This window comes from Bufo bufo, chromosome 1 (assembly GCF_905171765.1).
Source record: "Bufo bufo chromosome 1, aBufBuf1.1, whole genome shotgun sequence".
Classification (NCBI taxonomy): domain Eukaryota; kingdom Metazoa; phylum Chordata; class Amphibia; order Anura; family Bufonidae; genus Bufo; species Bufo bufo.
In genome coordinates this window covers 11,808,015-11,825,725 of record NC_053389.1, presented here as the reverse complement: position 1 = coordinate 11,825,725, position 17,711 = coordinate 11,808,015, and the positions used below count along the sequence as shown (strand labels likewise).

At 52.1% G+C, this 17,711-nt stretch overlaps 1 protein-coding gene across 2 annotated transcripts; it reads left to right on the top strand.

Moving 5' to 3' along the window:
- Positions 1 to 2,655: 2,655 nt before the first annotated feature.
- On the top strand, positions 2,656 to 17,508 carry LOC120991594 (protein BTG3-like). Of its 2 annotated transcripts, none has more exons than XM_040420378.1 (5): positions 2,656 to 2,722; positions 12,538 to 12,739; positions 14,309 to 14,446; positions 14,689 to 14,887; positions 15,593 to 17,507. In XM_040420378.1, the coding sequence occupies exons 2-5, from the start codon at positions 12,567 to 12,569 to the stop codon at positions 15,788 to 15,790; spliced, it is 708 nt and encodes a 235-aa protein (XP_040276312.1). In that variant the 5' UTR covers positions 2,656 to 2,722; positions 12,538 to 12,566; the 3' UTR covers positions 15,791 to 17,507. The 2 variants fall into 2 exon arrangements, with proteins under 2 accessions (XP_040276312.1, XP_040276323.1); XM_040420389.1 differs by lacking the exon at positions 2,656 to 2,722 and adding an exon at positions 10,905 to 11,245 and having other exon boundaries at positions 15,593 to 17,508.
- Positions 17,509 to 17,711: the final 203 nt, after the last annotated feature.

Sequence of the window (17,711 nt, the reverse complement as noted above, 5' to 3'; positions counted from 1 at the left end):
GCCAAGCAGGAGGGAGGGCTCAGGGCAGGCCATAAGTCGAGGTAGTGGGGGTAAGGGTACATATTTTTTTTTTTTTAAACTTTGTTTTTATTCTTACTTTTTCTTTTCTATAGGGCCAGGCCAGACGGAGTTGAGAGGTTGCAATGCCACAGCAGCCACAGTCGAGTCCACTCCCGTCTCCAGTCCTGCTGTCCTCCTCCTCTCCTGACAGTCCAAGCTGGGGCTAGGCCGTCTAGCAATAGACAGTGGGGCCGGACACCTGTAGAAGACAGCCAGGTGAGGTCAGGGCCAGGCTGAGGGCCTGAGGCTCAGACAGCCGCTGCTGGCTCAAGTCACAACAGTCTAAGAAGTCACTAGTAGGCACTAGCTAGCCTAGCAGAGTGACGCAGCACAGGTCCAGACCGTCCAGGAGCAGAGAGAACATGCCAGGCAGGCACTCAGTTAGAACTTTAGTCTACTATTGAATAGACATTAGACTCTATTCTATCTATGATCTATCACGATTCACTCACAGTCACTACTCACACACTATGGATGGAGGCAGTACTCGACTTGACAGGCGCGAGCGCAGCACGGGCGGGAACTGGGAAGGCACGCAGCAGCGCAGCTTTACTTGTTGACGACCGTGACGTCAAGTCGTCAACTCGTCTCTGCGGCAGCCACACTCAGCCAGCATGCGCCCGCCCTGCACGCTCTGACTCCGAGTCCGCTGGGTCCGAACGCCGCCCCCCTGTGACTCGAGTAGACGCCGACTAACTTGTATGTATCTGTGCCGGTGTGTAGTGTACACTGTACACTTTAACTTTAATCACTGATTCACTGACACTGAGGTCAGTAGTGCCGGCGCAGCAGCAGCGACCGATTATTACTATTATATATTAGAGTTAGCGATTCAACAGGGGGGGCACCCGGGGGGGCAAGGAATGACCTGGGGGGGGGGGCAATTGCCCCCCCTTGCCCCCCTGTAGCGACGCCACTGGTTGTGGTTGACTCTGTACTGCGTCCGCAGCCTGTCTACCAGTGCAAATCCCCACACAGGGGTGGATATAATACAGATATAATGTACTAGGGGTGGATATAATACAGATATAATGTACTAGGGGTGTATATAATACAGATATAATGTACTAGGGGTGTATATAATACAGATATAATGTACTAGGGGTGTATATAATACAGATATAACGTACCAGGGGTGTATATAATACAGATATAACGTACTGGGGTGTATATAATACAGATATAATGTACTAGGGGTGTATATAATACAGATATAATGTACTAGGGGTGTATATAATACAGATATAACGTACCAGGGGTGTATATAATACAGATATAACGTACTGGGGTGTATGTAATACAGATATAATGTGCCAGGGGTGTATATAATACAGATATAATGTACTAGGGGTGTATATAATACAGATATAATGTACTAGGGGTGTATATAATACAGATATAACGTACCAGGGGTGTATATAATACAGATATAACGTACTGGGGTGTATATAATACAGATATAATGTACTAGGGGTGTATATAATACAGATATAATGTACTAGGGGTGTATATAATACAGATATAACGTACCAGGGGTGTATATAATACAGATATAACGTACTGGGGTGTATATAATACAGATATAATGTACCAGGGGTGTATGTAATACAGATATAATGTGCCAGGGGTGTATATAATACAGATATAATGTATCAGGGGTGTATATAATACAGATCTAATGTACCAGGGGTGTATATAATACAGATATAATGTACCAGGGGTGGATATAATACAGATATAATGTGCCAGGGGTGTATATAATACAGATATAACGTACTGGGGGTGTATATAATACACATATAATGTACCAGGGGTGTATATAATACACATATAATGTACCAGGGGTGTATATAATACAGATATAATGTACCAGGGGTGTATATAATACAGATATAATGTATCAGGGGTGTATATAATACAGATATAATGTACCAGGGGTGTATATAATACAGATATAATGTACCAGAGGTGTATATAATACAGATATAATGTACCAGGGGTGTATATAATACAGATATAATGTTCCAGGGGTATATATAATACAGATATAATGTGCCAGGGGTGTATATAATACAGATATTATGTACCAGGGGTGTATATAATACAGATATAATGTGCTACGGGTGTATATAATACAGATATTATGTACCAGGGGTGTATATAATACAGATATTATGTACCAGGGGTGTATATAATACAGATATAATGTCCTACGGGTGTATATAATACAGATATTATGTACCAGGGGTGTATATAATACAGATATAATGTAATACACTCTGTATATATCACGTGACAGGCCATCCTCGCCCATCACATATACATTCGGTTTCGCTCTGGAGCTGGTGACGAGGCCTCCGCCCCCGTGTGTTCCCGCTCCGCCCACTGTGTTCCCGCTCCGCCCCCGTGTGTTCCCGCTCCGCCCCCCTATGTTCCCGCTCCGCCCCCGTGTGTTCCCGCTCTGCACATTCTCTCTACACCAGTGCCAGGGATTTACCAGCTGTGACTCTCGCCTGTCCCAGGATGTCCATATATGGCGTGTGACGTCACGGTCGGGGATTCCCTCCCCCAGAGTGAGTCATATGTCTTGTGCTAGGATGTCCTCCAGTCAGCAGCTCAGTCATCACACAAAGAGAAGGGGAGGCAGCAGCTTCAGAGCCAGGTGAGTGCCATGTGCTCCCATCACAGTGCCAGGGAGAGTGCCCTGTCCTAGTGCCATGTGCTCCCATCACAGTGCCAGGGAGAGTGCCCTGTCCTAGTGCCCTGTGCTCCCATCACAGTGCCCTGTCCTAGTGCCCTGTGCTCCCATCACAGTGCCAGGGAGAGTGCCCTGTCCTAGTGCCATGTGCTCCCATCACAGTGCCAGGGAGAGTGCCCTGTCCTAGTGCCCTGTGCTCCCATCACAGTGCCCTGTCCTAGTGCCCTGTGCTCCCATCACAGTGCCAGGGAGAGTGCCCTGTCCTAGTGCCCTGTGCTCCCATCACAGTGCCCTGTCCTAGTGCCCTGTGCTCCCATCACAGTGCCAGGGAGAGCGCCCTGTGCTAGTGCCATGTGCTCCCATCACAGTGCCAGGGAGAGCGCCCTGTGCTAGTGCCATGTGCTCCCATCACAGTGCCAGGGAGAGCGCCCTGTCCTAGTGCCCTGTGCTCCCATCTCAGTGCCCTGTCCTAGTGCCCTGTGCTCCCATCACAGTACCAGGGAGAGTGCCCTGTCCTAGTGCCCTGTGCTCCCATCACAGTGCCAGGGAGAGCGCCCTGTCCTAGTGCCATGTGCTCCCATCACAGTGCCAGGGAGAGCGCCCTGTCCTAGTGCCCTGTGCTCCCATCTCAGTGCCAGGGAGAGTGCCCTGTCCTAGTGCCTTGTGCTCCCATCACAGTGCCCTGTCCTAGGGCCATGTGCTCCCATCACAGTGCCAGGGAGAGCGCCCTGTCCTAGTGCCCTGTGCTCCCATCACAGTGCCAGGGAGAGCGCCCTGTCCTAGTGCCATGTGCTCCCATCACAGTGCCAGGGAGAGTGCCCTGTCCTAGTGCCATGTGCTCCCATCACAGTGCCAGGGAGAGCGCCCTGTCCTAGTGCCCTGTGCTCCCATCACAGTGCCAGGGAGAGTGCCCTGTCCTAGTGCCCTGTGCTCCCATCACAGTGCCAGGGAGAGTGCCCTGTCCTAGTGCCCTGTGCTCCCATCACAGTGCCCTGTCCTAGTGCCCTGTGCTCCCATCACAGTGCCAGGGAGAGCGCCCTGTGCTAGTGCCATGTGCTCCCATCACAGTGCCAGGGAGAGCGCCCTGTGCTAGTGCCATGTGCTCCCATCACAGTGCCAGGGAGAGCGCCCTGTCCTAGTGCCCTGTGCTCCCATCTCAGTGCCCTGTCCTAGTGCCCTGTGCTCCCATCACAGTACCAGGGAGAGTGCCCTGTCCTAGTGCCCTGTGCTCCCATCACAGTGCCAGGGAGAGCGCCCTGTCCTAGTGCCATGTGCTCCCATCACAGTGCCAGGGAGAGCGCCCTGTCCTAGTGCCCTGTGCTCCCATCTCAGTGCCAGGGAGAGTGCCCTGTCCTAGTGCCTTGTGCTCCCATCACAGTGCCCTGTCCTAGGGCCATGTGCTCCCATCACAGTGCCAGGGAGAGCGCCCTGTCCTAGTGCCCTGTGCTCCCATCACAGTGCCAGGGAGAGCGCCCTGTCCTAGTGCCATGTGCTCCCATCACAGTGCCAGGGAGAGTGCCCTGTCCTAGTGCCATGTGCTCCCATCACAGTGCCAGGGAGAGCGCCCTGTCCTAGTGCCCTGTGCTCCCATCACAGTGCCAGGGAGAGTGCCCTGTCCTAGTGCCCTGTGCTCCCATCACAGTGCCAGGGAGAGCGCCCTGTCCTAGTGCCATGTGCTCCCATCTCAGTGCCAGGGAGAGTGCCCTGTCCTAGTGCCCTGTGCTCCCATCACAGTGCCAGGGAGAGCGCCCTGTCCTAGTGCCATGTGCTCCCATCACAGTGCCACGGAGAGCGCCCTGTCCTAGTGCCCTGTGCTCCCATCACAGTGCCAGGGAGAGCGCCCTGTCCTAGTGCCCTGTGCTCCCATCTCAGTGCCAGGGAGAGCGCCCTGTCCTAGTGCCATGTGCTCCCATCACAGTGCCAGGGAGAGCGCCCTGTCCTAGTGCCATGTGCTCCCATCAAAGTGCCAGGGAGAGCGCCCTGTCCTAGTGCCCTGTGCTCCCATCACAGTGCCAGGGAGAGTGCCCTGTCCTCCCATCACAGTGCCAGGGAGAGTGCCATGTGCTCCCATCACAGTGCCAGGGAGAGTGCCCTGTCCTCCCATCACAGTGCCAGGGAGAGTGCCCTGTCCTAGTGCCATGTGCTCCCATCACAGTGCCAGGGAGAGTGCCCTGTCCTAGTGCCATGTGCTCCCATCACAGTGCCAGGGAGAGTGCCCTGTCCTAGTGCCCTGTGCTCCCATCACAGTGCCCTGTCCTAGTGCCCTGTGCTCCCATCACAGTGCCAGGGAGAGTGCCCTGTCCTAGTGCCCTGTGCTCCCATCACAGTGCCCTGTCCTAGTGCCCTGTGCTCCCATCACAGTGCCAGGGAGAGCGCCCTGTGCTAGTGCCATGTGCTCCCATCACAGTGCCAGGGAGAGCGCCCTGTGCTAGTGCCATGTGCTCCCATCACAGTGCCAGGGAGAGCGCCCTGTCCTAGTGCCCTGTGCTCCCATCTCAGTGCCCTGTCCTAGTGCCCTGTGCTCCCATCACAGTACCAGGGAGAGTGCCCTGTCCTAGTGCCCTGTGCTCCCATCACAGTGCCAGGGAGAGCGCCCTGTCCTAGTGCCATGTGCTCCCATCACAGTGCCAGGGAGAGCGCCCTGTCCTAGTGCCCTGTGCTCCCATCTCAGTGCCAGGGAGAGTGCCCTGTCCTAGTGCCTTGTGCTCCCATCACAGTGCCCTGTCCTAGGGCCATGTGCTCCCATCACAGTGCCAGGGAGAGCGCCCTGTCCTAGTGCCCTGTGCTCCCATCACAGTGCCAGGGAGAGCGCCCTGTCCTAGTGCCATGTGCTCCCATCACAGTGCCAGGGAGAGTGCCCTGTCCTAGTGCCATGTGCTCCCATCACAGTGCCAGGGAGAGCGCCCTGTCCTAGTGCCCTGTGCTCCCATCACAGTGCCAGGGAGAGTGCCCTGTCCTAGTGCCCTGTGCTCCCATTACAGTGCCAGGGAGAGCGCCCTGTCCTAGTGCCATGTGCTCCCATCTCAGTGCCAGGGAGAGTGCCCTGTCCTAGTGCCCTGTGCTCCCATCACAGTGCCAGGGAGAGCGCCCTGTCCTAGTGCCATGTGCTCCCATCACAGTGCCACGGAGAGCGCCCTGTCCTAGTGCCCTGTGCTCCCATCACAGTGCCAGGGAGAGCGCCCTGTCCTAGTGCCCTGTGCTCCCATCTCAGTGCCAGGGAGAGCGCCCTGTCCTAGTGCCATGTGCTCCCATCACAGTGCCAGGGAGAGCGCCCTGTCCTAGTGCCATGTGCTCCCATCACAGTGCCAGGGAGAGCGCCCTGTCCTAGTGCCCTGTGCTCCCATCACAGTGCCAGGGAGAGTGCCCTGTCCTCCCATCACAGTGCCAGGGAGAGTGCCATGTGCTCCCATCACAGTGCCAGGGAGAGTGCCCTGTCCTCCCATCACAGTGCCAGGGAGAGTGCCCTGTCCTAGTGCCATGTGCTCCCATCACAGTGCCAGGGAGAGTGCCCTGTCCTAGTGCCATTTGCTCCCATCACAGTGCCAGGGAGAGCGCCCTGTCCTAGTGCCCTGTGCTCCCATCACAGTGCCAGGGAGAGCGCCCTGTCCTAGTGCCATGTGCTCCCATCACAGTGCCAGGGAGAGTGCTCTGTCCTAGTGCCATGTGCTCCCATCACAGTGCCAGGGAGAGCGCCCTATCCTAGTGCCATGTGCTCCCATCACAGTGCCAGGGAGAGCGCCCTGTGCTAGTGCCATGTGCTCCCATCACAGTGCCAGGGAGAGCGCCCTGTCCTAGTGCCCTGTGCTCCCATCACAGTGCCAGGGAGAGTGCCCTGTCCTAGTGCCCTGTGCTCCCATCACAGTGCCAGGGAGAGTGCCCTGTCCTAGTGCCCTGTGCTCCCATCACAGTGCCAGGGAGAGCGCCCTGTCCTAGTGCCCTGTGCTCCCATCACAGTGCCAGGGAGAGTGCCCTGTCCTAGTGCCCTGTGCTCCCATCACAGTGCCAGGGAGAGCGCCCTGTCCTAGTGCCCTGTGCTCCCATCACAGTGCCAGGGAGAGCGCCCTGTCCTAGTGCCCTGTGCTCCCATCACAGTGCCAGGGAGAGCGCCCTGTCCTAGTGCCCTGTGCTCCCATCACAGTGCCAGGGAGAGTGCCCTGTCCTAGTGCCCTGTGCTCCCATCACAGTGCCAGGGAGAGCGCCCTGTCCTAGTGCCCTGTGCTCCCATCACAGTGCCAGGGAGAGTGCCCTGTCCTAGTGCCATGTGCTCCCATCACAGTGCCAGGGAGAGTGCCCTGTCCTAGTACCCTGTGCTCCCATCACAGTGCCAGGGAGAGCGCCCTGTCCTAGTGCCCTGTGCTCCCATCACAGTGCCAGGGAGAGTGCCCTGTCCTAGTGCCCTGTGCTCCCATCACAGTGCCAGGGAGAGTGCCCTGTCCTAGTGCCCTGTGCTCCCATCACAGTGCCAGGGAGAGTGCCCTGTCCTAGTGCCCTGTGCTCCCATCACAGTGCCAGGGAGAGTGCCCTGTCCTAGTGCCCTGTGCTCCCATCACAGTGCCAGGGAGAGCGCCCTGTCCTAGTGCCATGTGCTCCCATCACAGTGCCAGGGAGAGTGCCCTGTCCTAGTGCCCTGTGCTCCCATCACAGTGCCAGGGAGAGTGCCCTGTGCTAGTGCCCTGTGCTCCCATCACAGTGCCAGGGAGAGTGCCCTGTCCTAGTGCCCTGTGCTCCCATCACAGTGCCAGGGAGAGTGCCCTGTCCTAGTGCCATGTGCTCCCATCACAGTGCCAGGGAGAGCGCCCTGTCCTAGTGCCCTGTGCTCCCATCACAGTGCCAGGGAGAGTGCCCTGTCCTAGTGCCATGTGCTCCCATCACAGTGCCAGGGAGAGTGCCCTGTCCTAGTGCCCTGTGCTCCCATCACAGTGCCAGGGAGAGCGCCCTGTCCTAGTGCCCTGTGCTCCCATCACAGTGCCAGGGAGAGTGCCCTGTCCTAGTGCCCTGTGCTCCCATCACAGTGCCAGGGAGAGTGCCCTGTCCTAGTGCCCTGTGCTCCCATCACAGTGCCAGGGAGAGCGCCCTGTCCTAGTGCCCTGTGCTCCCATCTCAGTGCCAGGGAGAGTGCCCTGTCCTATCACCCTGTGCCCCTATTGTTCTCCATCTTATTGACCCTCTCAGCGCTGAAATGTGATGCCTGTGCTTTATTGGCTCAGTGCGGGGAAGTGACTTCTATTGCTGTGAATGAATATTTTCTTTGTTCTTGACTCTCACATCATTGTATTCACACTCCGTGTGATGCAATACGTGCGCCTAGAGGTGAAGTACGTGCGCCTAGAGGTGAAGTACGCGCCTAGAGGTGAAGTACGTGCGCCTAGAGGGGAAGTACGCGCGCCTAGAGGTGAAGTGCGCGCGCCTAGAGGTGAAGTGCGCGCGCCTAGAGGTGAAGTGCGCGCGCCTAGAGGTGAAGTGCGCGCGCCTAGAGGTGAAGTGCGCGCGCCTAGAGGTGAAGTGCGCGCGCCTAGAGGTGAAGTGCGCGCCCCTAGAGGGGAAGTGCGCGCCCCTAGAGGGGAAGTGCGCGCCCCTAGAGGGGAAGTGCGCGCCCCTAGAGGGGAAGTGCGCGCCCCTAGAGGGGAAGTGCGCGCCCCTAGAGGGGAAGTACGCGCGCCTAGAGGTGAAGTGCGCGCGCCTAGAGGGGAAGTACGTGCCCCTAGAGGTGAAGTGCGCGCGCCTAGAGGTGAAATACGTAGAGGTTTATGGATTGAGAGAACAATGGTAAACTGCAGGAGATGCTGGGGGTTATGGTTTGTAGCAGTAAGGCCTCATGCACACGACCGTATGTATTTTGTGGTCCGCAACAGCTGGCCCCTAATAGAACAGTCCTATCCTTCTCTGTTATGTTGACGTGTTCTATTTTTTGGCGGAACGGACATACGGAAACAGAATGCGCACGGAGTAACTTTTTTGCGGAACGGACGCAGAAAGAAATTATGTTTGTGTTTCGTGTGCATGAGCCCTTGAGGGCGGCAGGCTGGAGACCCCTGAGGAAGGAGGATCCCTGATCAAAAATCCTAAATTCTGCTGGTCCGGTGCCGGACGTAAACGCAGCAGTGCTGGACTGTTGGATGCCGGGTCAGCGGACTGTGGTACCTGCGTGGACGGGTGGACTTGCCCTTATTCTGGGCACGGTGCCACACTGGGTGTGAATCCCAGCTCTTGTGACGGTTACGTCAGCTTGTGTGCATGTATTCAGGGGTGGGGGAGGGGTGCGGGGTTTTTATTACTTTCCTATTGAGGGGTGCGGGGGGGGGGGGGGCGCAGAGTGACACCGGGACCTGCGTGATGTCCTTAGAGAACAGCGGCTGATTCTCAAAGGATCAGTGAGGGAATTGCATAGATAGCACTTCCCTCCTAGGGCCAGATTCTATGGTGAGATCATGGGGGTGGAATCACGGAAGGGCGCGCGTCCGCCTAGTGGTGATCGTCTGTAATGTCAACTGGTTAAAGGAGTTATCCCATGAATGAAACGTATTGACCACCTGTCCACGACTGTGGAGACCCCCAGTGATCCCGAGAACGAGGGGTCCTCGGTAGAGTGTATGTCACCCCCATAGAGGAGCGAGGTGTGCAGTACCGCCTCACGGGACCCTCCGTTCTCACAACTGTGGTGGGACCACCATCGATCCTGTAGAGAAGTGATAAGGCGATGTCCCCATCTATCGATGGAGTGCATTCGTAAGAACGGAGGGTCCCCTGTCTGAGTGGAGCAGTACGGCTCAGTCCTAGGAGTTCAGTAGTATGAGCATAGGGCGGTATATTGGGGAATTGCTATGTATGCAGTCGCTCTATTGCATCAGGTCTGACCTGATTGAACTCTTGCTTCCTGTTCGGGGGTTTTCTCTCGCCTTCCCCGACGTGTCACATTCACCTCCCTCCCCCCTCCCCCGGTTCTCGTCACTTCCTCGTCTGTTCTCCTTGCATCATCTCCAGTAATCGCTTTCTGATGAAATCTGACGACATAATGTCCTGTACAAGGAAAGTGCAAGGGTTATTCCAAGATACGCTAAACACCTATCTGGACACACCTCAGCTGCTGCAGAACCTCCTAATACACACCTCAGCTGCTGCACAACCTCCTAATACACACCTCAGCTGCTACAGCACCTCCTAATACACACCTCAGCTGCTGCAGAACCTCCTAATACACACCTCAGCTGCTGCACAACCTCCTAATACACACCTCAGCTGCTGCAGAACCTCCTAATACACACCTCAGCTGCTGCACAACCTCCTAATACACACCTCAGCTGCTGCAGCACCTCCTAATACACACCTCAGCTGCTGCACAACCTCCTAATACACACCTCAGCTGCTGCAGAACCTCCTAATACACACCTCAGCTGCTGCAGCACCTCCTAATACACACCTCAGCTGCTGCACAACCTCCTAATACACACCTCAGCTGCTGCAGAACCTCCTAATACACACCTCAGCTGCTGCAGAACCTCCTAATACACACCTCAGCTGCTGCAGAACCTCCTAATACACACCTCAGCTGCTGCAGAACCTCCTAATACACACTTCAGCTGCTGCAGAACCTCCTAATACACACCTTAGCTGCTGCAGAACCTCATAATACACACCTCAACTTGAGCACGCCTGCCTTTTTCTTTTTGCCTACCAGTACACACCTCAGCTGCTGCAGAACCTCATAATACACACCTCAGCTGCTGCAGAATATCATAATACACACCTCAGCTTCTGCAGAACCTGATAATACACACCAACTGCTGCAGAACCTCATAATACACACCTCAGCTGCTGCAGAACCTCCTAATACACACTTCAGCTGCTGCAGAACCTGATAATACACACCAACTGCTGCAGAACCTCATAATACACCCCTCAGCTGCTGCAGAACCTCCTAATACACACTTCAGCTGCTGCAGAATCTCATAATACACACCTCAGCTGCTGCAGAATCTCATAATACTCACCTCAGCAGCTGCAGAACATCATAATACACACCTCAGCAGCTGCAGAACATCATAATACACACCTCAGCTGCTGCAGAACATCATAATACACACCTCAGCAGCTGCAGAACATCATAATACACACCTCAGCTGCTGCAGAACATCATAATACTCACCTCAGCTGCTGCAGAACCTCCTAATACACACCTCAGCTGCTGCAGAACCTCCTAATACAGCTTATTTCTATGTTTTCTGTGGTTTATTCTACTGCCGGGGAAGCATCTGTATCTTTAAGGTCTCTTTATTTGACGTCTGCTGAGCTCTGAGTAAATCTCGTAGGACTCGGCAGTTCATTCTGTTCCAGCATGACCAGTACGTCACCTCGTCACCTCGCTCACACCGAGGACGTCTTGTTCTGGTCACTTTCTGATTGTCTTATCAGCCTGGTGTAGGAGACAGTAAATAGAGGGCGCGCTCAGTGTCGCAGGCTGGAGACGCTCCGCTGCGATCGGACTGACAGGTCGGAGCTTTGTGTTGTTTTATGACTGGACCTCTTCCTGTAACATCACTTTTATGCCTTCATGGCTCTGCCTGTGACAGAAGGAGGTGTCTGACAACTATTGAGGAGTCCATGGCTTGGCTCTGCCTGTGACAGAAGGAGGTGTCTGACAACTATTGAGGGGTCCATGGCTCTGCCTGTGACAGAAGGAGGTGTCTGACAACTATTGAGGAGTCCATGGCTCTGCCTGTGACAGAAGGAGGTGTCTGACAACTATTGAAGAGTCCATGGCTCTGCCTGTGACAGAAGGAGGTGTCTGACAACTATTGAGGGGTCCATGGCTCTGCCTGTGACAGAAGGAGGTGTCTGACAACTATTGAGGGGTCCATGGCTCTGCCTGTGACAGTAGGAGGTGTCTGACAACTATTGAGGGTCACAAGAGGTAGCTGCGGCGTCAATAGGGACTTCAGTGTGACAGAAGAAGAGCTGATGCCAAACCAGGGTGACTATGGCCATGACCATCTCCCCCCTATCTGTGGTCAGAGACGGTCAGGTGGTGCGATTTTCTCTGGAAATGTGGGGATTTTCTTCCAGTTACACATTACGCAGCTCTTCCCAGTAACGTATCATACTGGTAAAAAATGAAAGTAAAAGCAGACGGGCGACCAAACAGCAGACGTACGGAGCTGAGTCTACCGGGACCGCTGCCGGTGAGATCAGGGAGCCAGAAGAAGAACTGCTTTAAGTTTTGAGTAACCGACTGTAGGTCTTACACGTGAACCATGACTTCTGACTGATCGGGGGACGGGTTGACTTGTGCCATTGAAACCAGTAGACTTCCATGCGCCACCTTCTATTCTTGGTTATCGGGGGATCCATATTGGTGTACGCCATTAGGCACAACCGCTCTTCAACAAGAATATTGCTTCCATGGAAGTCCAGAACCATAAGGGTGCGTTCACATTCGAGTTAGTCCTCATTCAGGCGGCCATAATGTGGGCGCACGTTAGTGTCCGTATTACAGCCACAAATCCAATCGTGGGTCTAATTTCCTGAACTTGGGATCCATGATGCTGGAAGTTCACGGTTGGATCGGGATTTGCTGCTGTAACACAGACTCTAAAATGTGGCCACATTCCGTCAGTCGAAACGAGGCCTTACGATGGTCGTACATTTCCACGTTCTGGATTATCAGACAGGGCACACAGAACCCCATAAGCATTGTCCTCCAGAGAGTTTTCTGCAAATGCCAGATTATTGGACGTGAGTCAGGACGACGCCTCCAGAGCCTAACTGTGTTTGCATTTCTCCAGGAGAGGACGTTGGATTGTATAAGGAAGCGATGCACGAAGAAGTGAAACTGGGGGCGTCTTACATCGTAAGACTGCTGAACCGTCACCAAAAACTGGACCGTCAGCAGGTGAAGAGATTTACCGAAACCCTCACCTCCATTTTATGCGACAGGTTTGAAGGACACTGGTATCCCGAGAGCCCCCAGAAAGGCCAGGCCTACAGGTAAGAACAACTGCAGATCTTCTCATGGGCAGGGTTGGGTAAAGTGATCACCTGTAGCCCAGGATAGCCAGAATATAATTGGTTAAAAACATGGACTGCACTTCTAATCTCAGGGGCGTCTTCTAACCCTAGTGGCGTCTTCTAATCTCTGGGGCGTCTTCTAATCTCTGGGGCGTCTTCTAATCTCTGGGGCGTCTTCTAACCTTAGTGGTGTCTTCTAACCTTAGTGGCGTCTTCTAACCTTAGTGGCGTCTTCTAATCTCTGGGGTGTCTTCTAACCTTAGTGGCGTCTTCTAACCTTAGTGGCGTCTTCTAACCTTAGTGGCGTCTTCTAACCTTAGTGGCGTCTTCTAACCTTAGTGGCGTCTTCTAATCTCTGGGGCGTCTTCTAATCTCTGGGGCGTCTTCTAATCTCTGGGGTGTCTTCTAATGTCAGGGGCGTCTTCTAACCTCTGGGGCGTCTTCTAACCTCTGGGGCGTCTTCTAACCTCTGGGGCGTCTTCTAACCTCTGGGGCGTCTTCTAACCTCTGGGGCGTCTTCTAATCTCTGGGGCGTCTTCTAATGTCAGGGGCGTCTTCTAATCTCAGGTACGCTCCATCCGCTTTGTAAAAGCTTGACAGACAAAGGTTTTCTTACATCTCTGTGATCACCAAGGGGGCCTTTCTTTTTACCAGGGTTTCAGACAACTGTTCTTCGTCTTACCTGCCAAAACAGCGTGCAGGCCATGTTGTCAGAGCTTATCCTGCTAAGTAGCTTAAAAAACTTTCAGGTTCTGTTGGGTCAAAATGGCCAACGTTATGGGGGGGGGGGGGGGGTGTTCTCAGTAATGGAGGAGGTCCTATTGGCTGAACCCCTCCCTATCATGCTGTCTTCTGACAACCCCTTAAAGGTGCTGTTCTGCCTTTAATGTATATGGGCTGCAGTACCACACACAGCCTGAGGACATGTGTGGCGATATTTATTGAAGCAAGCAGTCATGTTTTGCTAATCCTAAGCATAGGAAGCTGAACAGGTTATGTGTCTGAATGACGGGGGTCTGACCCCTTGAACCCCCATCGATCATGAAAAGAGAGGTCCTGTATCCTCCACCATGTGAACTGTACTGCGGATGAGCATGTGCGCTAGTTTCATGGAGATAGAGAGGCGATGCGCACACTCATCCGCCATTTCATTAATACGGGTGGGACAGGACGTCTATCTCCATGATCATTGGGGGTCCCAGCTGTCAGATCCCCCACCAGTCAAGGATAGGAGTAGGCACATCCCATTTGATGAACGTACAGGTGGAGTTATCCTTTAAAGCAGTAGTCTCCATCTTCTGGCTCCCTACCCAGTGCAATACTACAACTCCCAGCATCCTAATCATTGTAGTTTTGCAAGAACTGGAGAGACCACAGCTTTAATAGCTGATATATTTTAACTGTCTCTTTGTGGATGGGTGTGTACGGTCAGGGCATACTGGGAGTTGTAGTTTTACACTGGCTGGGGGGGCCACAGGTTAGATAGACAACTCTAGCAGGTCCGATCTGTCGGAATCTATTCATCTTATGCACCTCATCTGATCCCAGGTGTATCCGGATAGAAAAAAACATGGCGGTGGATGACTCCGTATTACGGGCCTGCGTTCGGAGCGGTGTGCGCTGCTCACAGTTGGCTTTTCCCAAAAACATGTATATTTGGATTGATCCAAAGGAGGTGAGCTGCAGGTAAGTCCAACACACAGCAACCAGTTATTAGATCATTACATACCTCTAATCTGATAATCCGGCACCTGCTATCACAGAATGTAGATTAGAAGTATAAGACTGAGCTGGGAGAACCATTTCAGAATCTAAGTCTGGCCCTGAAAAGCCCTCAAAACCATTTTTATAAGCCCCACCCCGTTGAGGTCCCTCTTATGGATCACAAACCCTGGAGGTCTTTATGTGGAGTTTCCTTTTGTCCTCAGGTTAGGAGAGAGCTGTAGCCCCTTCATTGTGAAGGTTCCAGAAGAATCCAAGAAGGAGACAACTGAGGAGAAACCGGAACAGGACACGTCAGACTACCACTCGGACGGCTCAAGCAGATCTCCGTCAGAATGCTCGAGCGAGGATGAAGAAAGCGTCATGAGCAAAACGAAATCTCCTGCGACTGATACTCAGAAAATGGTGAGTCCGCAGGATAATGACTGGTTTGTATGATAGAAGGAAAGATGGGGTCATCACGTAGTGTGGCACGTGCTGGAGACAAATGTAATGGCAAGGAGTGGTGAGTCCGTGGGCTCTGAGTCACCAGATCTAGTCTGTTAGTTTCTTCCCATCTCCTCCTTTACGAACGTTTCTACCTGAAATCCAAAAATTCTTGAGTCGTCTGCATGAAAACCAACATGGCCACCTTTCAAACTGGGGTGGCCACCTAGAGGCGATCCACTAGCAAACTTTCAGGTGGTCACCAAACTTTTCCAAGCTTCTGAATGGAAAACCTCTTCAGTTATGTCATGATGTATCCCCTACTATCGTGGCTCGTCTAGGCAGGTCTGCTGTGTGGACCAGTGAAAAGCTGGGTGACTACCTATGTGGATACTGTATAGGTGGCCATTTTGGATATCGCATTGTTTTTCCATGTGGAAATGTCAGGCCAGGAAAGATTTTTTAAAATTTTTCAAAATGGCTTAAAAATATAAAAATAAGTATTATTCACCTTCCTGATCCCCCTGCCGCTCCAGATCTGAACGGGAGTGGTGAGTTACTACTTATTTTTGTAAATTTTTTAAACCATTCTGCTTGTTTTTTCATTTTTTTTCCCAGCTGCACAACTTCTTTAAGCAACTTCTGATATCACTGTCCTGACTGATTCTCTTTCTCCGATGACAGGGTCCCGAGTATTACTACAGCCCAACGCCATCCTCCACCGTCTTCTACCAGTACCCCGGTGGCGCTATCAGCTTCATCCCAACCTATCAGCCCATGACCTTGTATTACCTGGTGCCGAAATACTATCACAACGTCAGATCTCGGGGAGTTCAGAGGAAATGGAAATCCAAAAAGTCATCACCTCCCACCAAAAGTTGAAGTAGGACTTTTTATCGGTCGGCCTCCGGAAAAAATTTCAACCTCATTTACTTGAAAATAACTGAATCTGTGGCCGGTGTCCTCGGCAGTAGGACGTGAGCCTAGCTTCATGGTTCGGATCTCCTTGATCAGCTATTGTGTGTAGTCTGAGAATTTTACAGGAACACTCAGGGACCAGAGTAAAAGCTGTGAATGAGCGCAGCTCTGGGGTAAAGCTACTGATACGACTTGACGGACCATGACCCACCACTGAGCAAGGTCCGTCCTTGGTGGCATCATGTGGCATCACTAAATGTGTTACTGCATTATAGGTAAGCACAATGGATATCTTCTTATACCTCCGACACAGGCCTGGGCAAACGCCAGGTAGCCAATGTGCCTTTTGCAGTTTTGGATTTTTCTATTAAATTCTATGAAGCTGCACATTTTTGAGAACGTTCTATGCACTGTGGAGATCTCCACTTAAAGGGGAGCTCCACCTCCATTCGTTTAACCCTGCACAATCTCACCAGATGCAGATTCTGCAGTATTACGATGACTATCCTTCTTCAGGTCCGGAACCAAAGGGCAAAAAGTCAACAGTCCTATCGGGCACCATATACTGTCACCTTTAAGAAGTTGTCACACCCCTCCCCCCTTACATTGGGAGGAAAAACTCAAATCCATATGGAATGTGCTGATACACGGGAATGTGGCGGTAGTTCTGATGTTTTTGAAATTCTCCTCTATGAAGTCAACGCCTCTTTTTTTGGTGCAGATTAGCAAAAAAATAAGCTGATGCCTGGCTTTTAAAGGCGGCGTGATTGTTCTGATTCATGAGGCCCATTGAGGATACCGCCACGCTAATGGAGTGTGAATATTTATGTAAATGAGGTGTATAAATATTTATGGTTCGTGCTGGTCACTGTGATCATGGGAACAAATTTTTGGAAAAAATTTGATTATTATTATTTTTTAAATATATATGCTGCTGCGTAATTAACTGAAAGGTCTGTGAGGCGTGACCTTCCATTTGAGTGAAACTACGGTTTCCAGGATGCTGGGGCTCGTAGTTTTGCCCAAGCTGGATGGTCACATGCTGGGAGTTGTAGTATCACAATAGCCACAAGTTCCAGACCTGCTTTCAGCTTTTAATTTATACTGTTGTAACAGGTCCCGTCTCCTCAGGGATCGATTATATACTCAACGCTGGTAGGTTTTTTCTACCCCGATGCTGCTCAGTCTTGGCATTTAAAGCTTTATTTAAAGGTATTCTATGAACAATAAGTTAAATTTGTGATATCGAAATGTTTGGAATTATGTCTTTATTAATCTATTGTAATGCAGAGAAGCTTCATCATTGTGTTTTTATGTTATTTTTTTCTGGAGACTTTTTAACATATTTTGTATAAAAAATATTTATTATATAAGAGTTGACTTTAACAAAAACGTCTGTCTCTATGTGAGTGTGCTGGGCGGGGCTTGTCCTGCAGGACATAAGCAGGGGCGTGTACTGAGGGAGGAGCCTGTAGGGAAATGCCTGCAATGCACCTTCTAGTTCCATAAGGTTTCTATAATAGGGTAGGAGATAAGCAGCAGCCGGACTCCTCTGCTTATCCTTATCCCACTAGTAACCAAGGAAAATCCAACTTGTGTGACTTCAGTTTTCCCCCTGAGGAGGGACATTTCAGGCTGTACCCGAACACACTGAATCATCAGCAGGTCCCTTTAAATTGACATGCCAGAGCAATCAAAATTCACATAAAAATGTAGCTGATTCTTTCCTTTTTGGTTTTTGTGTCAATTACTCATTTCATATCTATTTCTCCAGTCACATCCAAAGCTGCTATTAAAATTCTGCCGGTTGGCCCTGGAAACAGACAGCTGTTTAGATCCACCCTGCTGACGGTCATGATATAAAAGCTTAGCTCTAGCTGTAGAA

Excerpts from the sequence above, each read along its gene's own strand:
- LOC120991594 (XM_040420389.1), top strand. The coding sequence starts at position 12,567 with ATGCACGAAGAAGTGAAACTGGGGGCGTCTTACATCGTAAGACTGCTG. Across the intron at positions 12,740-14,308 it reads CAGAAAGGCCAGGCCTACAG|GTGTATCCGGATAGAAAAAA; the intron begins GTAAGAACAACT and ends ATCTGATCCCAG. Across the intron at positions 14,888-15,592 it reads CGACTGATACTCAGAAAATG|GGTCCCGAGTATTACTACAG; the intron begins GTGAGTCCGCAG and ends CTCCGATGACAG.